Source organism: Coturnix japonica, chromosome 4, assembly GCF_054131305.1.
Source record: "Coturnix japonica strain WE chromosome 4, WE-NBRP24, whole genome shotgun sequence".
NCBI lineage: Eukaryota > Metazoa > Chordata > Aves > Galliformes > Phasianidae > Coturnix > Coturnix japonica.
The window spans coordinates 71,012,832-71,026,344 of record NC_140666.1 but is presented as its reverse complement, the minus strand read 5'-3'; the positions used below and the strand labels follow the sequence as shown (position 1 = coordinate 71,026,344).

General features: G+C 41.8%; 1 protein-coding gene across 1 annotated transcript in view; it reads right to left on the bottom strand.

The window, feature by feature from the left end:
* RFC1 (replication factor C subunit 1) overlaps positions 1 to 11,594 on the bottom strand; it is a 30,501-nt gene extending 18,907 nt beyond the window's left edge. Inside the window, exons 1-4 of the mRNA XM_015862476.2 lie at positions 11,488 to 11,594; positions 8,556 to 8,684; positions 8,082 to 8,157; positions 7,568 to 7,687 (exon numbers count right to left, since the gene is read on the bottom strand). Of these exons, the coding sequence (XP_015717962.2) occupies positions 7,568 to 7,687; positions 8,082 to 8,157; positions 8,556 to 8,684; positions 11,488 to 11,490 (328 nt within the window). The 5' untranslated portion in view covers positions 11,491 to 11,594. The remainder of the gene's footprint in view (positions 1 to 7,567; positions 7,688 to 8,081; positions 8,158 to 8,555; positions 8,685 to 11,487) is intronic.
* Between the last annotated feature and the right edge of the window lie 1,919 nt (positions 11,595 to 13,513).

The window sequence follows — 13,513 nt, the reverse complement described above, 5'->3', positions numbered from 1 at the left end:
GGATTCTCCTATAATAGTCAGTATGTTGTTTAACTAGCAATGAAAACAGGAAGGAAAGCTTGATCATCTTCCATTCATTCTGGACCCAAACTCCTCACACAGTCAAATCAACAAAAAAGAGCACCAAGGAGTTCCAAGAGTTGTGTGTCACCTTGTGAAGCCTGGCTGACAGTTATACAAATGAAACCCTGTCACTGAAGCATACAAAAAGCTACAGATACCACTGCCAAACAGCCAGATTAACATAACGCCACACAAGACAAACATCGCTGGAAAAACTTGTGGATTAGTGGTAAAAGCACTTTCTTGTGAAATCTCCTCAGAATTCAAGAGTGTGAAAGGCATCAGAAGCAAACTGCAAGTAAAGCCCTAAACTGAACAGACAACATGAAAGGAGCAAGGGACACTGACTGGAAAGAAACAGAGGTGGTCTTATTTGCATGCCTCTAACTGAAGTCTGGTTTTACTTCTCAAGATGTAGATGTTCTGACTGCTCGTTCTAAGCTGCTTTATAATTACATTTCAATTCACAGTACTGTTGTTACCATACGTTCATTTTCCAGCCACTACGTTAAACTCCCATACTTCCTTTCATGCAAAAAACATTGTTTTCTTACTCACTTCTCTAAGTTTAAATTACACTGTATGCTTGCCATCTCTGCTTTATAACAAGTTATGGATCTTTCCTTCTGGTTCACCTTTTCTCAATAGACAGAGACAACCTGAGCATTTTAGGCACCAGCTGTAACTTCTGCTCCTGGTCACTTACTGAGCAGCACACGCCATAAATCAACAGGGATCCTGACCATCCCTGTGAAAGTTCAGAGAAAGAAAAATAGAGCAAAGTAATGCAAGGGCAGAAATTGGTTCAGCGGTTCAATCAAGAGTGCCTGAAGATAAAAAAAATAGCCAGCTGTAAATGGAATTTCAGCCAATTCAATTCACGAGGCAATATATGAAAGACAAAACTCAAGGCCAGGTCCCTCTGAAAGCTTCATTCTTCTCAGCCCAATTACGCGTTTTGCTCAGGCAGCAGTAGATCCTTTATTGCCATTTAGCTCACTTCAACTATTATCTATCCGGAGTCAGATACCAACTGCTTCAGGCTCCTGGCCTACGGCAGCGTGAGGTCTGGACATGAGACTGCTCATCTCAAACCCGGTTTCAGAATTATTTTGCTTCTTTTAATATTTCCAGTTTAAATGAGAAAAATACATTCACAGCAGTAAAATGCACTTAGTAGAAACAAGTTCAAGTCAAAATAATTACATTCACTTGTTCAAGAAGAAGACATTCAGTTGGACAACCATGAACTTTTTAAATCTAAAGGCCGCTACTAAGCTAAAAAAGAATCTTCATTTCCCCCTGTTATCACATAATCTGCGTGCAAGATTCTATTTTCCTCCTTATTCACGTTTTTTTTAATATTGCTATTTAATTGGTTACAACAGGATATTGCTTTCCCCCAATTAGAGGGAAGTAGAGTAAATATAATTAAGTTTTAATTAAAAGGATGTGGATTTGAGTCATTTATGATGCCAGCACTAAGCACCACGGATGACTGGAGCTTTACTTTAATTATGTCCTTCCTAGAAACAACAGAATTGGAAGCATTTACACCCTGCAAGTGCTCGACAAGAACAAAATACAGCACTTTGGGACAGCTGTATATAAACGTAAACAGAGAAAGATGGATAAGAACACTAAAATGGTCATTAGGAAACAAAGCCACTCAGATTGCACTAAGTGGCATTCAACAGATGCTTTATCAGACAGGTCCTCAGGCTGGTTTCATCCTGGGTTCATGAACTTCCCAACACACCAGAAGTTTACCTGCTCGCCAGGCATCCCTCGCTTATTATGCTCCGTCCTTGGAGGTGTTCAAGACCAGGTTGGACGGGGCCCTGGGCAACCTGATCTAGTAAAGGTGTATGTTTGGTGGCCCTGCCAGGCAGGGGGGTTGGAACTACATGATCCTTGAGGTCCCTTCCAACACGGGTCATTCTGTGATTCTGTGATTCTATTTCATGTATGTAAGAACTTGAACTTTTCCACTAACACCTTAACGCTTCTTCCTTGAAGCAACCTGTTTGTCATGCCTACTGCCACAGCAGCATGCCTGATCAATCAGTTGTTACACTTACAGTTCCCTTACAAACAGGAAGGAGCCCCAGCACTGCTACCAGACCGCTCAGATCACTGCTCCTCACCATATGACCAGCTCTATGCTACAGAAACGGGAGGAAGACATTCCTGCTCATAGGAACTATTCAACAATTTCTGGGAAAACAAAGGTAAAAGTTTTGAATTCGGCTATTGAAACAGGTCAGCTGCAGATTAAAAGCATTTCCATAGCCCTGTCTGACAGAAATTGCTAGGTGAACAATTGGGATGGGATTGCAGAAGCCCCTGCCCCAAATAAGGCTAAGAAATGGGAATTTATCACCAACTAGACAACTTCTACTCCATAGAACATTCTGTACAGCAGCAACCACTATCAAAATACTATTTCCTGTTTATATCCACACATTCTGTGTGTGCTATACAAGGAATGCATACCCAGAACAAACACATCTGGGTTTTTCTCTAGCATTACCTTTGAAGACTTGCAAACGCAAGTTTATTTTAGTTGAGTTTTCTGGAAATTAAGTAGATGTAACAAAAATATGCTTGTAATTAATGGAACAGATGTGTGTGACAGCCAGGAGACTGCTCTTCATTATTTCTGATACAAACACTGCACATGAAGCAGGACCAGGTAATTCACAAGAACAAGCTGCCCTAGCAACAACCAATAACCATTACATCCGTGATGGGTTTAAGAATATTCTGTGACACTAGAACATACAGCAGCACAATGAAGTTAATTAACTAATTCCTGCAGCCCACCTGCAACTGCTTGTTAGCGCTTGGTTTTAAAACCAGCTCCAAACATGAGTAGTGCATCTATACAAGGAGTAACCAGTACTTAGTAGGTTATGTAGGTTAAACATAGAAGAGCAGACTATCTCATAAAGGCCTTCTATATACACAGCTAGAGGACAGCGACCTTCCCGAAAGTCACTATACCTCCATTACTTGTACAGGATAACAACACCTTGGATGTTCTTCAGTATTAATGGTGCCACATCCGCACAAGGACTTCAGAAGGCTCCTGTCCTAAAGAACTTCAGTTTAGTCTTTTTTTTAGGCACACCTAACTGGAGTTAGTGCCAAACTGTACAACCACTGAAACACATTCGTTCAGTAAATACCAAGTGAAATTCTTAGTCAAATACGCACATTTCTGTTTTTACAAATATCTCTAGAAAGACAGTTTGGTGCCATTAAAATAATCAGCCTTCTGATATGTTTTTAGATCTAAAATAAATGATTGCTGCCATACATAATCTGCAGACCACTAATGAGAGCAACACCCTTTAAATTAAATAAGCACAGTGCCATAGAAACTGCTACATGAATCACCCCAGCATGCAATCAGATGTTATCAGTCCATTAACACTTTCCAGTTCATTACAGAGAGCTTTATGCACTTGAACCTGGTTAATTTCACCTTAAGAGCAGCCCTATTTTCCCAAAACAGACCCAAGTCCCCACCACCCAATGAAGCTTCTTGTTCTGCTTTATCGACTAAAGTGACCTGCATGATAAGAACATTCAGTGCTGTCAAAGAAACAAGGCGGAGGAAGAACCTTGAAGAAAATCCAAGTGGGTACAACTCCGATACATGCTCAGAAACCTTAATACTGAGATTTGTAAAATAAGAAGGAGCTGTAACACAACTTTCTAAATGCAAAACTCAGTTTTCACTACAAAGCTGCTTCAAAAACCTGACAGGGTTAATAAAATTTTATTAAAAACAAACAAAAACCAAAACGTACTTTGTGTGAAACCACACCTTGGGAGAGTTAAAAGGTCACTGTAAGAATAGGGAAATACTACTCTACTCCAAACTGCAGCTCTCAGCTCCTTTAGCAATAACTGTATCTGAAGAGCCAGATTATTTTTAAAGGATCCATGTCTTTGAGGTCAGGAAAATTCCCGTTCATTATTACAGGCTAAATAAATTATGCTTTTGTTTTCTTAATATGATGATTTGTTGAATACAGTTTTATTCCAAGTTGACTGGGTAAAGAAAGACTGAACACCGCTTAAGAGATACTGTGAATTCTGAATTCTAAAAGTAATTCTGCTAGTTTGTGGTGTTTTTTTAAACAATAAGTCTCAAATATCCACAGAAAAATAGCAACTTTAACGCCTAGGAGCATTACCTACTACAGAAGATACTACGAATGCATACGCACTATAAAGGAACTGAAAAAGCCCCTACTGAATGGCTGTATCAGCACCTAATTAAATTCATTTCCACACAGCTTGCTCCTACACACTTCTTACATTGTGCTCTGCAATACCTGTCACTGTTTCTCCATAGAATTCCCCCCAGAACCCACACTGTCCTTCCTCAGGTGTATTTTAAGTCAAACTCCCTTGAGGTTTGACCGACCTCTCATAAAATCTGATAAAGGAAAGCTGCTTCTTGTTCTACAACTTTCACTCATTTTCCATAAGCACAGCATCTCCTGTAAGCACATGCAATGCTAATATTGCCCAGAAAGTAAGAGTGCCAATTTTTTACTTCCCTATGAGAAGTTTCAATGTGAAACACGCTTATTCATTGACTACCAGCTGCTACTTTGAACTAGTGCTTGGATATGGGAGATTTTGGGTCACTAGTACCAGCGTTCACCTAATTTTTACCCTGTCTTCTCTTTTGATATCCCCTGCATGAAGAGTTGATATTCAGCCAACACACTGGCAAGCTGTGCTTTTTTTGCCCTATATTCCTATCCTTGAGGAATGCTGTTCCAGAAACCTGCCATTTTACTCACTTCCTACCACCTTCCATTTTCCCAGCTTTATGAGTAATTCACCCTAGTACCCAGAATAAGGCCTTAAAAAAAAAGAACTTGTATTTTACAATATTCAGACTGTCAAAACAATTGCTACACACGCATGAACGCTACTGCACACATGCATAAATGCTATTGCACTGTATGTAAGAAAGATGATTGTTCACTGAAAGCAAATGAAGACACAATTCCTGCCAAACAGCCGCTTCTGATGAAAGCAGGTAAGGTTCATCGCATCATAACAGCAGGTCATCTCCCACAAACAAAACCCAAGGTTCCACACTTCTTTAAAATAACACTGTTTGACTATTGAACAAGTACAACAAACATTTGGAGTTTGCCCAATCCCCTGCGCTGTTCTACCACAAGTCAGGCTTCCCCCCTCCACATTCCTTGTTATCTGCCAGAATAGCTTCACTTCACCCCCAGCTATCATTCATTTAAATAAGCATTATGTTTGTATCTATAACAAAGTATTTCATACAGAACCACAAAGCAATTACTCCTCCTTTACTTTTTACCTTTCTAAACTAAATAAATGAACTTCAAAAGCTAAAACTTCCACTCTTACACAAACCAGAATGTAATTCCTGCAACAGTATTTAAGAAAACTGTATCCCACCTTTAAAGTTATACAGGAGATCCAAAAAGAAATTCAAGTAATCACATGAAGTTTCAAATGAGATCCAAGCAGTCGGTTGAGATAATTGATTACCAAGTTCCTAACAGTTATGTGATACCTGGAGACTTTTCCAATCATTTCTGAGGACACTGCTCCAAACTCAACATTCTTCTCAAAGACTGTCATTAGTATCTTTTCTATGCTCCTATTCTTTTAAAAGACATTTATCCCAAGCAAACAGCTGTGTCACACACTCAACAGAAATCTCTCCCGAACTCCAATAAGCTGAAGAAACAGTTTGCACAGATTCAGTATAAACAAAATCCATGAGTTAAGTCTCAAGATTATGAAGACGTTGTCTCAGACATAGACTAAGTCAACCTTCTGTGGACTCAGGAGTCTCTAGATAAGAGCAACCTTGATCCACAGTTTTCAGGGATTTCACTACTAACCTTGACCAGAGCTCCCATGGCACCCCTATGAAGAAAAGCCTGATTACACCACCTAGAATTGCATCATAAGCCTAATCAATGCTTTTCGTTCCCCAGGAATCCAATCTCTTATCTATTCTGAGGTCACTGCTATTAAATACTCTTTATAATTCATTAGGAAAACTGTCAAAGGAAATTAGGGTTTGAGTAAAAGATAGGGACAAACAAGATGGGAAAAGTGTTTGGGATAGTTTAGCAAATTGAGTTCATCTCAACACACGACACAGTACAGTTAAATGCCAGGTCAAATATCTAGGACAAGTAAAATAAGCACAATCCATCTTAGACGTGGAGATTATGAAGGCAGCCCGGAGGAGGAAAGAGGCAGAGCAGGGGAAGAAGCCAGCTGAGTCACACCTCTAATTGGATGCCACAGCAAAACAAATTCAGGGGGTTAACAGAAGAACTGGAAATCTAACCCTTGTTATAAAACATGTTTTATCCAAGAAGGTTTGGATTCAAATGTGCACAGGCTTTAATCACTTTCTAGGAATCTATACTGGGGACGTACTGCAGCTAGTAAAGATCTCTAGAGCACAAAACAAACATGTAAGACCTCATAGTCAAAGCCTCAGCTAAACTCGGACTGGATGAAGAATCCAGTGAGACATAGGCAGATACCCCGCAAACATAAGAAATAACTCTGTGACCAAAATCTGCCCATACAGTGTTGTAACTATGAGGAAATACTACAGTTGCTTTTGCACAGGTGATTTGAGTACAGTAACCAGTACTTGGTATCAAAATCCCTAAGTTTATTTGCATTGCAACAAATCAATGTGAGTTACAGCAGCTCCAGAGCAGAAAAATACTCGTGTCAAAAGCAAATCTGAAAAGAACAAACATAACATGATAAGACTTAAAGATAGTAGCTCTCAGCTCTGAGCAGCACACCATTCAGAAGCAGAACGCTAGTCTTTACTTTACAAAGAGGAACTGAATCAATCTTAAGATGCTTTCAATCTGTGTTATTCAATCAGGAATCAGAACATTAATAAGTATCACAATTTTAATAACTGAATTCTTTTTGCCTGCATATACAGTCCTAACCCTTAAGTGCCACTAAAAGATCTCTTACAGAAGATGCAGCAGGAGAACAATTACTAGTGAAAGCATAACCAGAGGTTGCAAACATCCTTGCAAGTACCAAGATGTACTGAAGTATTAAATTAAATACCAGAACAGCTGTTAATTTGCTTCCAAAGATAAATTTCAGAGTTCACAAAACCTGAGCATGCTCAATTCACAATAAGAAGAGTCTACACAAGCTGGTGTTTACCTGTCAACCAATACTAGCCAATACCAGCAACTTCTCCATAACACCTCAAATTTAACAGAGGAAACTGCATGATGTGAAGAATTAACCAACTGTAAACAAAACAGCTTCATGACAGAACAAAGAACACCTGAAAGTGCTTTTCGTTAGCTTAAGGAGAACATAATCTTTTGTTCTCCATATGAGGTCTTATTACAAGGATAGGTCAACATCAGTCAAACAACCCCATAATACAACCCACCCCACTACAACGGGGCATTTCCATTACCTGTCTCTGAGACATAGACAACAGGATGCTGCTTTAGACCTTTACCAAGCTTTGGAGCAGCTGCTGTCTTCTCTAATGGCTTCTTGGGTTTTTTCACAGACGGCACCTCCTCTTCTGAATCTGTATTTTGACCATAGCATAAGTGTACATTTCTTCCATGTACAATATAGACTTTAAGTCATAAATCTTCTAACATCAGTTAATGTGTTCACATACAATCAGCTGAGTTAGAGAAAGTTATTGCATGGAAGGTCAGAGCACAGCCTCATTCTTCTAAATTGTTCGGTTGTTTGTTAAGTGCAAGGAAATATTGTTACAAGTTTAGGAACGGCTGCATCTGTCCAAAATCCCTTCCAAAAATGAGTACATCTGTCAGATTACCACATCAGGTTTTAATAATAAAAATACCAAAGGCAACAAACCAAGCACACCTTCCTGTCAGATGTGGCATTTACACAATCAAATGTTATGCAAAAAATAGAAAGGAGTTTTCTGAAACAACTGTGGACATTACCTGAATCATAGATTATTCTTTTTTTCTTGTATGCCTGCTTTTGTTTGGGAACATCTTCACTGGGTGGACTCTTCACCTAAAAGAAACAATTCATTGGCTCAAGCAGTAAACAGGTCCTTCCAGCCTTTAATCAACTAAATTTAAGAGTTCAATTTAAGAGTTCAAAATGATTTCTGACAGAAATTATTTATTTACCAGTATTACTTTTAAGAAATCTTTTGCTACCTCATGGGTGGGACTGGAAGAGGGCCAAGGGAGAGGAGACGAGGAACTAACTGCACTAGCAAAGTTAGCACACTCCAAGTAAACAGCAGACAGTTATAACGATAGTAAAGGCACCAGTTTAACACCAACTGAAGTAAATCAGGTTTTCAAGCTGTTCCATGTTTTTAAAGTTATGACTTTAAAAAACAATACAAACAATTGTGTGATCAAGGAACAAAGCACTTCACAAACAAGGAAAGCAACACTAACCTTGGTTTCCTTTCCTCTCTTCTTCCCACTCGATTCTCCTTCCCTGTTCTTTATCTTCTCGCTCTTTTTCACAGCCTCGCATTCCTGTCTCTTTCCAGGAGGCACAACGCCAAAGAATTTCCGGATATCCTATTCAAAGGACAAATACTTTCATAAGTTTTTAAATACAAGTAACTCCCAGAAGTTTCACATTGCAAAAGAGCAGGGCACTTAAAAGAACATTACTCTCTCAGCAGCTCCTGTTACAGTATTTGTTGATCTACCTCAACATTGCAAAACAAAGACGAGATGGTTAAAAGCAGCTGCACAGACGCTGCACAGCCTTTCTCTTGTCCCTCAGTCACGCACACACAAAAAGGTATTTTTCCCCTTTTGACAGCCACCTTATACATTCAGAAACACCAACAGAATAAATAACTTGAAAGCATCAAATGGGACACATACAGATTTATTTGGTATGCTTAGCTTAAAACAATATTCTAGAATCACAAGTGTTATCTCCCATAGAAATGCAGTCTGTTTACTTTTTACCTGCATGAACGACTGATCCAGCACATGAAGACTGAGAAGAATTCCTCTTCAGTAAGACTGCACTGCTTTTACATAGTAATATGATTTAAACACTACAACCCTGCAAATCAAACTGGCTCTAGATTAAAGTGAGTGTTTTCATAGTGATAGACATTAGTTACAAATTTAAAACGTTTGGTGAATAATTATTTTTAAATCTGTGTACTGTAACCACACAGAAGCCACTTGGACACTTCTGAATAGAGGATTTTGAGTCAGATTTTCATTTCCCATATCAACAATCTTCTTACGAGTGACTGAACAACAGAGCCCCAAGCTACAAAGGAAATTCAGCGACTATGTGCCATCTTCTTCAATCTTCAGTTACATATCCCCCAATTTCCTGCAGTCATCCCACTCTTCAGAAGCAAAGGTAACTTTGTTAGTCTCTGCTGGGCTATAACAGATGGGGAATTCAGAATTGTGTGGGAGGCCAGTACATCACAGTGCAACAGTAAAGTCATCTTTCACAAAAGCTTTTATCTGAGATTCATAACAGAAAGATTTTTATGCTATTTATCAGAGCAGATTGCCAGGTCTGACTCTTGTCAGAGAAATATAGAAACAAGGAGAAATAGAAAGTGAAACCCATTTGTTATTTGCATTAAAAGGTGGTAACCCACAGAGCTTGCCAGGATAACTTTCAAGACTTCAGTAAACAGCCAGCTCAGAAAAAAAAAGTCATAAACATCCCACATAGGTTTTCTGTGACATTTTTTGCTGCAACAACAGCTGCTCCAGTGTTTAGATGACGGAGTGATCCCAGCACCAAACTCATTAAGTAGTGGTTTTAAAATACCAGTGTCCAATAAAGCAGAATAATGTCATACAAATATGCATCTCCGAACTACATTCTGAAATAGAAAACTGAACTTCACCAACTGAGCCCATTGACTGCAATGGGAAGCAGCACAACCTGAAGTATTCCAAAAGGTGTCCACAGGTGCCTTGCTTGTATAAACTTGTATAGTTCATACTTAGTTACAGTCTGCCCATTTGAGTGCAAGTTCTGCAAAACATCAGCTCTGACACCTGGCATCTCCAGAAAAACTGGAGTACCTGAAACCAACTGTACAATATCACTTCAGTTAAACCAACTAATTCCTGCTTGGATAACCATCCTTTAGTTAAGTTTTTAGAACAGAATCCCAGTTCTAAGTACACAGCAGCTTATGCCACAGCACTGGCCCAGGACTGTTTGTGTCAGCTAAAGGCAGCTCAAGTAGCCCTGCTCCCCATCACACGTCCCCTCAGCTGTACCACTACAGCTCTTCACACAGGAACTGGGTCAGGCAATTAATCTACGTAAAAACAAAATCCCTCCCCCTACCAACCAACTCGTGTAACTGCACACATCAGCTCAGCACAGCCGAGAAGCTGCAGAACCAACCTGACAGGGGCCAATTCTGGTAGCTGGTGGCTTAAATACCACAGGTGGTTTGTGTCAGGGCTCTTAGTGCTGGCAGATGCAGACAGCACTGCCCATCAGTGCTGAGTATTTGGTAAGAGATATTAAAATCTATGTGAAAATCTAAAGCCAAAATTGAGCCAAACCAGCTTTGTATACCGTTTTTTAGCTCAGGCAGTGCAGTACTTTGGTGGCCCTGCCAGGCAGGGGGGTTGGAAAACATGATCCTTGAGGTCCCTTCCAACCCGGGTCATTCTGTGATTCTGTGATACTTGGACAGAGATCCCACCTGAGTAGAAACCAACGTATACAAGCTACAGACAGTGACAGGAGCCCATCTTATAACGGCTGTGTAAGCGAGCAGTGCTTTGGAATCACAGAAAGATCACACGGGGCCACAGATGTGTTTATAGTTAGGATCTCATTAGGACTTCATCCTCCATTACTCATCATCATATCTACTTTCAGACTTTCAGGACTTCATCCTCCATTACTCATTACATCTACTTTCAGACTTTCAGGGCCCTGCGCTCTCCCGTATCCGGCCTACCCCAGGAGGCGGCCAGCAGCGGGGCAGGCAGCGCTGAGGCGGATGGAAGCGGCGCTGAGGGCGTTGGGCGCTCGGCCCGTGCCCGGTATCCCGCCCGCTCAGGTCGCTAATACGAGGCAGCCGGTCCCGTGCGCTGTCCCACAAGCGGGACCCGAGCCCGCAGTTGGCGGCCCGAGGTGTGAGGCAGCACGGCGGCCGCCCTCAGCACAGCCGCGCCGAGCGACAACGGCCGCAGGGCACAGGAGCCCCGGGCCGGCGCCCAACCGCCACGCGGCCATAACGGCGCAACCTGCGCAACGCCGCCTCCCCACACACACCCCCACCACACGGCGGGACCCGGCCGCGCGGCCTTTGCTCGGAGCTCAGAGCTCGGAGCTCGTTGCCCCGGCCGTCCCGTTGCTCACCATGCTGCCCGCGGTGCTGTGGCTATCGGCACGGCTCCGACTCCATGGCTTCCTCCCGCCCCGCGCCCCGAAACCTTCGCGCCAAGTCCCGCCACCGGGCGCGCTCCGCTGCCGTCACAGCGCGATGGGCGGAGCGGGGCGGGGCGGAATGGTTGTGTGTTGGAATGGACGCTGTGTCTGTGTCCAGGTGTGGAGCCCTCAGTACAAAAAAGACATGGAGATTTTGTAAAGGGTCCAGAGGAGGGCCACAAAGATGATCAGGGGGCTGGAGCACCTCCCCTATGAGGACAGGCTGAGGGAGTTGGGTTTGTTCAGCCTGGAGAAGAGAAGGTTGCGGGGTGACCTCATTGCAGCCTTTCAATACCTGAAGGGAACTTACTCCCAGGAGGGGAGTAAACTCTTCAAAAAGGCTGACAATAGCAGGACACAGGGAAATGGTTTTAAGTTAAAAGAGGGAAGATTTAGGTTGGATGTTAGGGGGAAGTTCTTCACTAGGAGAGTGGTTAGGCCCTGGAACAGGCTGCCCAGGGAGGTTGTGGATGCCCCGTCCTTGGAGGTGTTCAAGACCAGGTTGGACGGGGCCCTGGGCAACCTGATCTAGTAAAGGTGTATGTTTGGTGGCCCTGCCAGGCAGGGGGGTTGGAACTACATGATCCTTGAGGTCCCTTCCAACCCGGGTCATTCTGTGATTCTGTGAAACAGCTGGAGCTGCTTAACACATGGAGCAAGTGGGGCCCCTCAGTACTTACTGCTTCTATGATGGCAGCTCGGCTGTAATGGCTGTGCAAACAAAACCGGGATCTCTTTGGAAAAACATCTCCAGCAATGTGTTTGTATTTATGTAGTCCTTTCTCATTATGTCATTTTTAAAGCTGTGCCTGTTCCTGATAGGAGGATTAAAGCGGAGTTGAAAAGGCCGACATTGGTAAGAGCCGCACAAACTGTTTAAATAATGCTAAAAGAATTATTGCAGGTGGTTATCTCTGTTTGTATTTGATAACGCTACCCAGAATAACATCCAGCAGAGCAGTATCTGCTTGCAGGCCTGTGACATATTCATGTTCTTGGAAGGCAGGAGTTTATTAACCCTTCACCAAAAGGAGATGGGAGTACTTGGAAGGTGAAATTTGTTTCAAATTGTATGAAACAGTGAAAGTACGAAACATAAACTTGCAGCATAGCCCTGATACGCTTCTGAAGTCCATAAGGCAACGTTTCTCAGCTGTTTTAGGGGCCAATACATGTCAGTCACTTAAGAAATCTTTAGGATGTATCGTGGAATAGAGATATTCTGAGCCTTATGTGTATCCAGAGAACCCCAGAAGTTAGGAAATGCCTTTAAGAATGCAGTTACCATAACGCAGAAATGATTAGGAAAACACAACAACGTTATTAGAGTCTGTATTTGGAATAAATAAATAAAATCAACGTCGTCTCTCTTTCAAAACAGGGATTTGTGCTTTGTTGCAGACCAAAACTTCCAGAAGTCCTTTGTAAATCTGTGATCTAGTTTCTATTGACGTTAGGCTTTCTATAGCAGCCATCGCAATCACGTGTCTTTAGAAAAGTTATCCCATCTCAAACAGTTTTTGCTGTATAAGGTGAAGGTAAGTCTTTGATTTGCATTACACTGTGGAGGATGATTACATAAACTGTGCTTTTTTGGAGCCTTTAACATTAGTAGGCCTGAGCAGCTGATGCTAATGTAGACAACACATTTCTTCTAAGTGAACTTCCTCTTTTCTCTATCTTCATTTGAGTATCTAGGCAGAAGGAGTGTCCTTACTCAGATACGCTAACATTGCATACATTCAAAACTCCCCTGCTTGCAAGTTTCCAAGCTGAGCCCGTGAACTGAGAATATGTAATCAGTGGTCAAGTGAAAAGTTGGTTTCAGAGTTGGAATTGCTTAATCTTGACAGAAGCAAAAACCAGAAATTTGACAGATGAGAACTGAGCTTCCCAACTAATGCAGCATCAATGGCAGATGCCCTGGAGACCACAGTCGCTTCTGGCCTTGATTCGC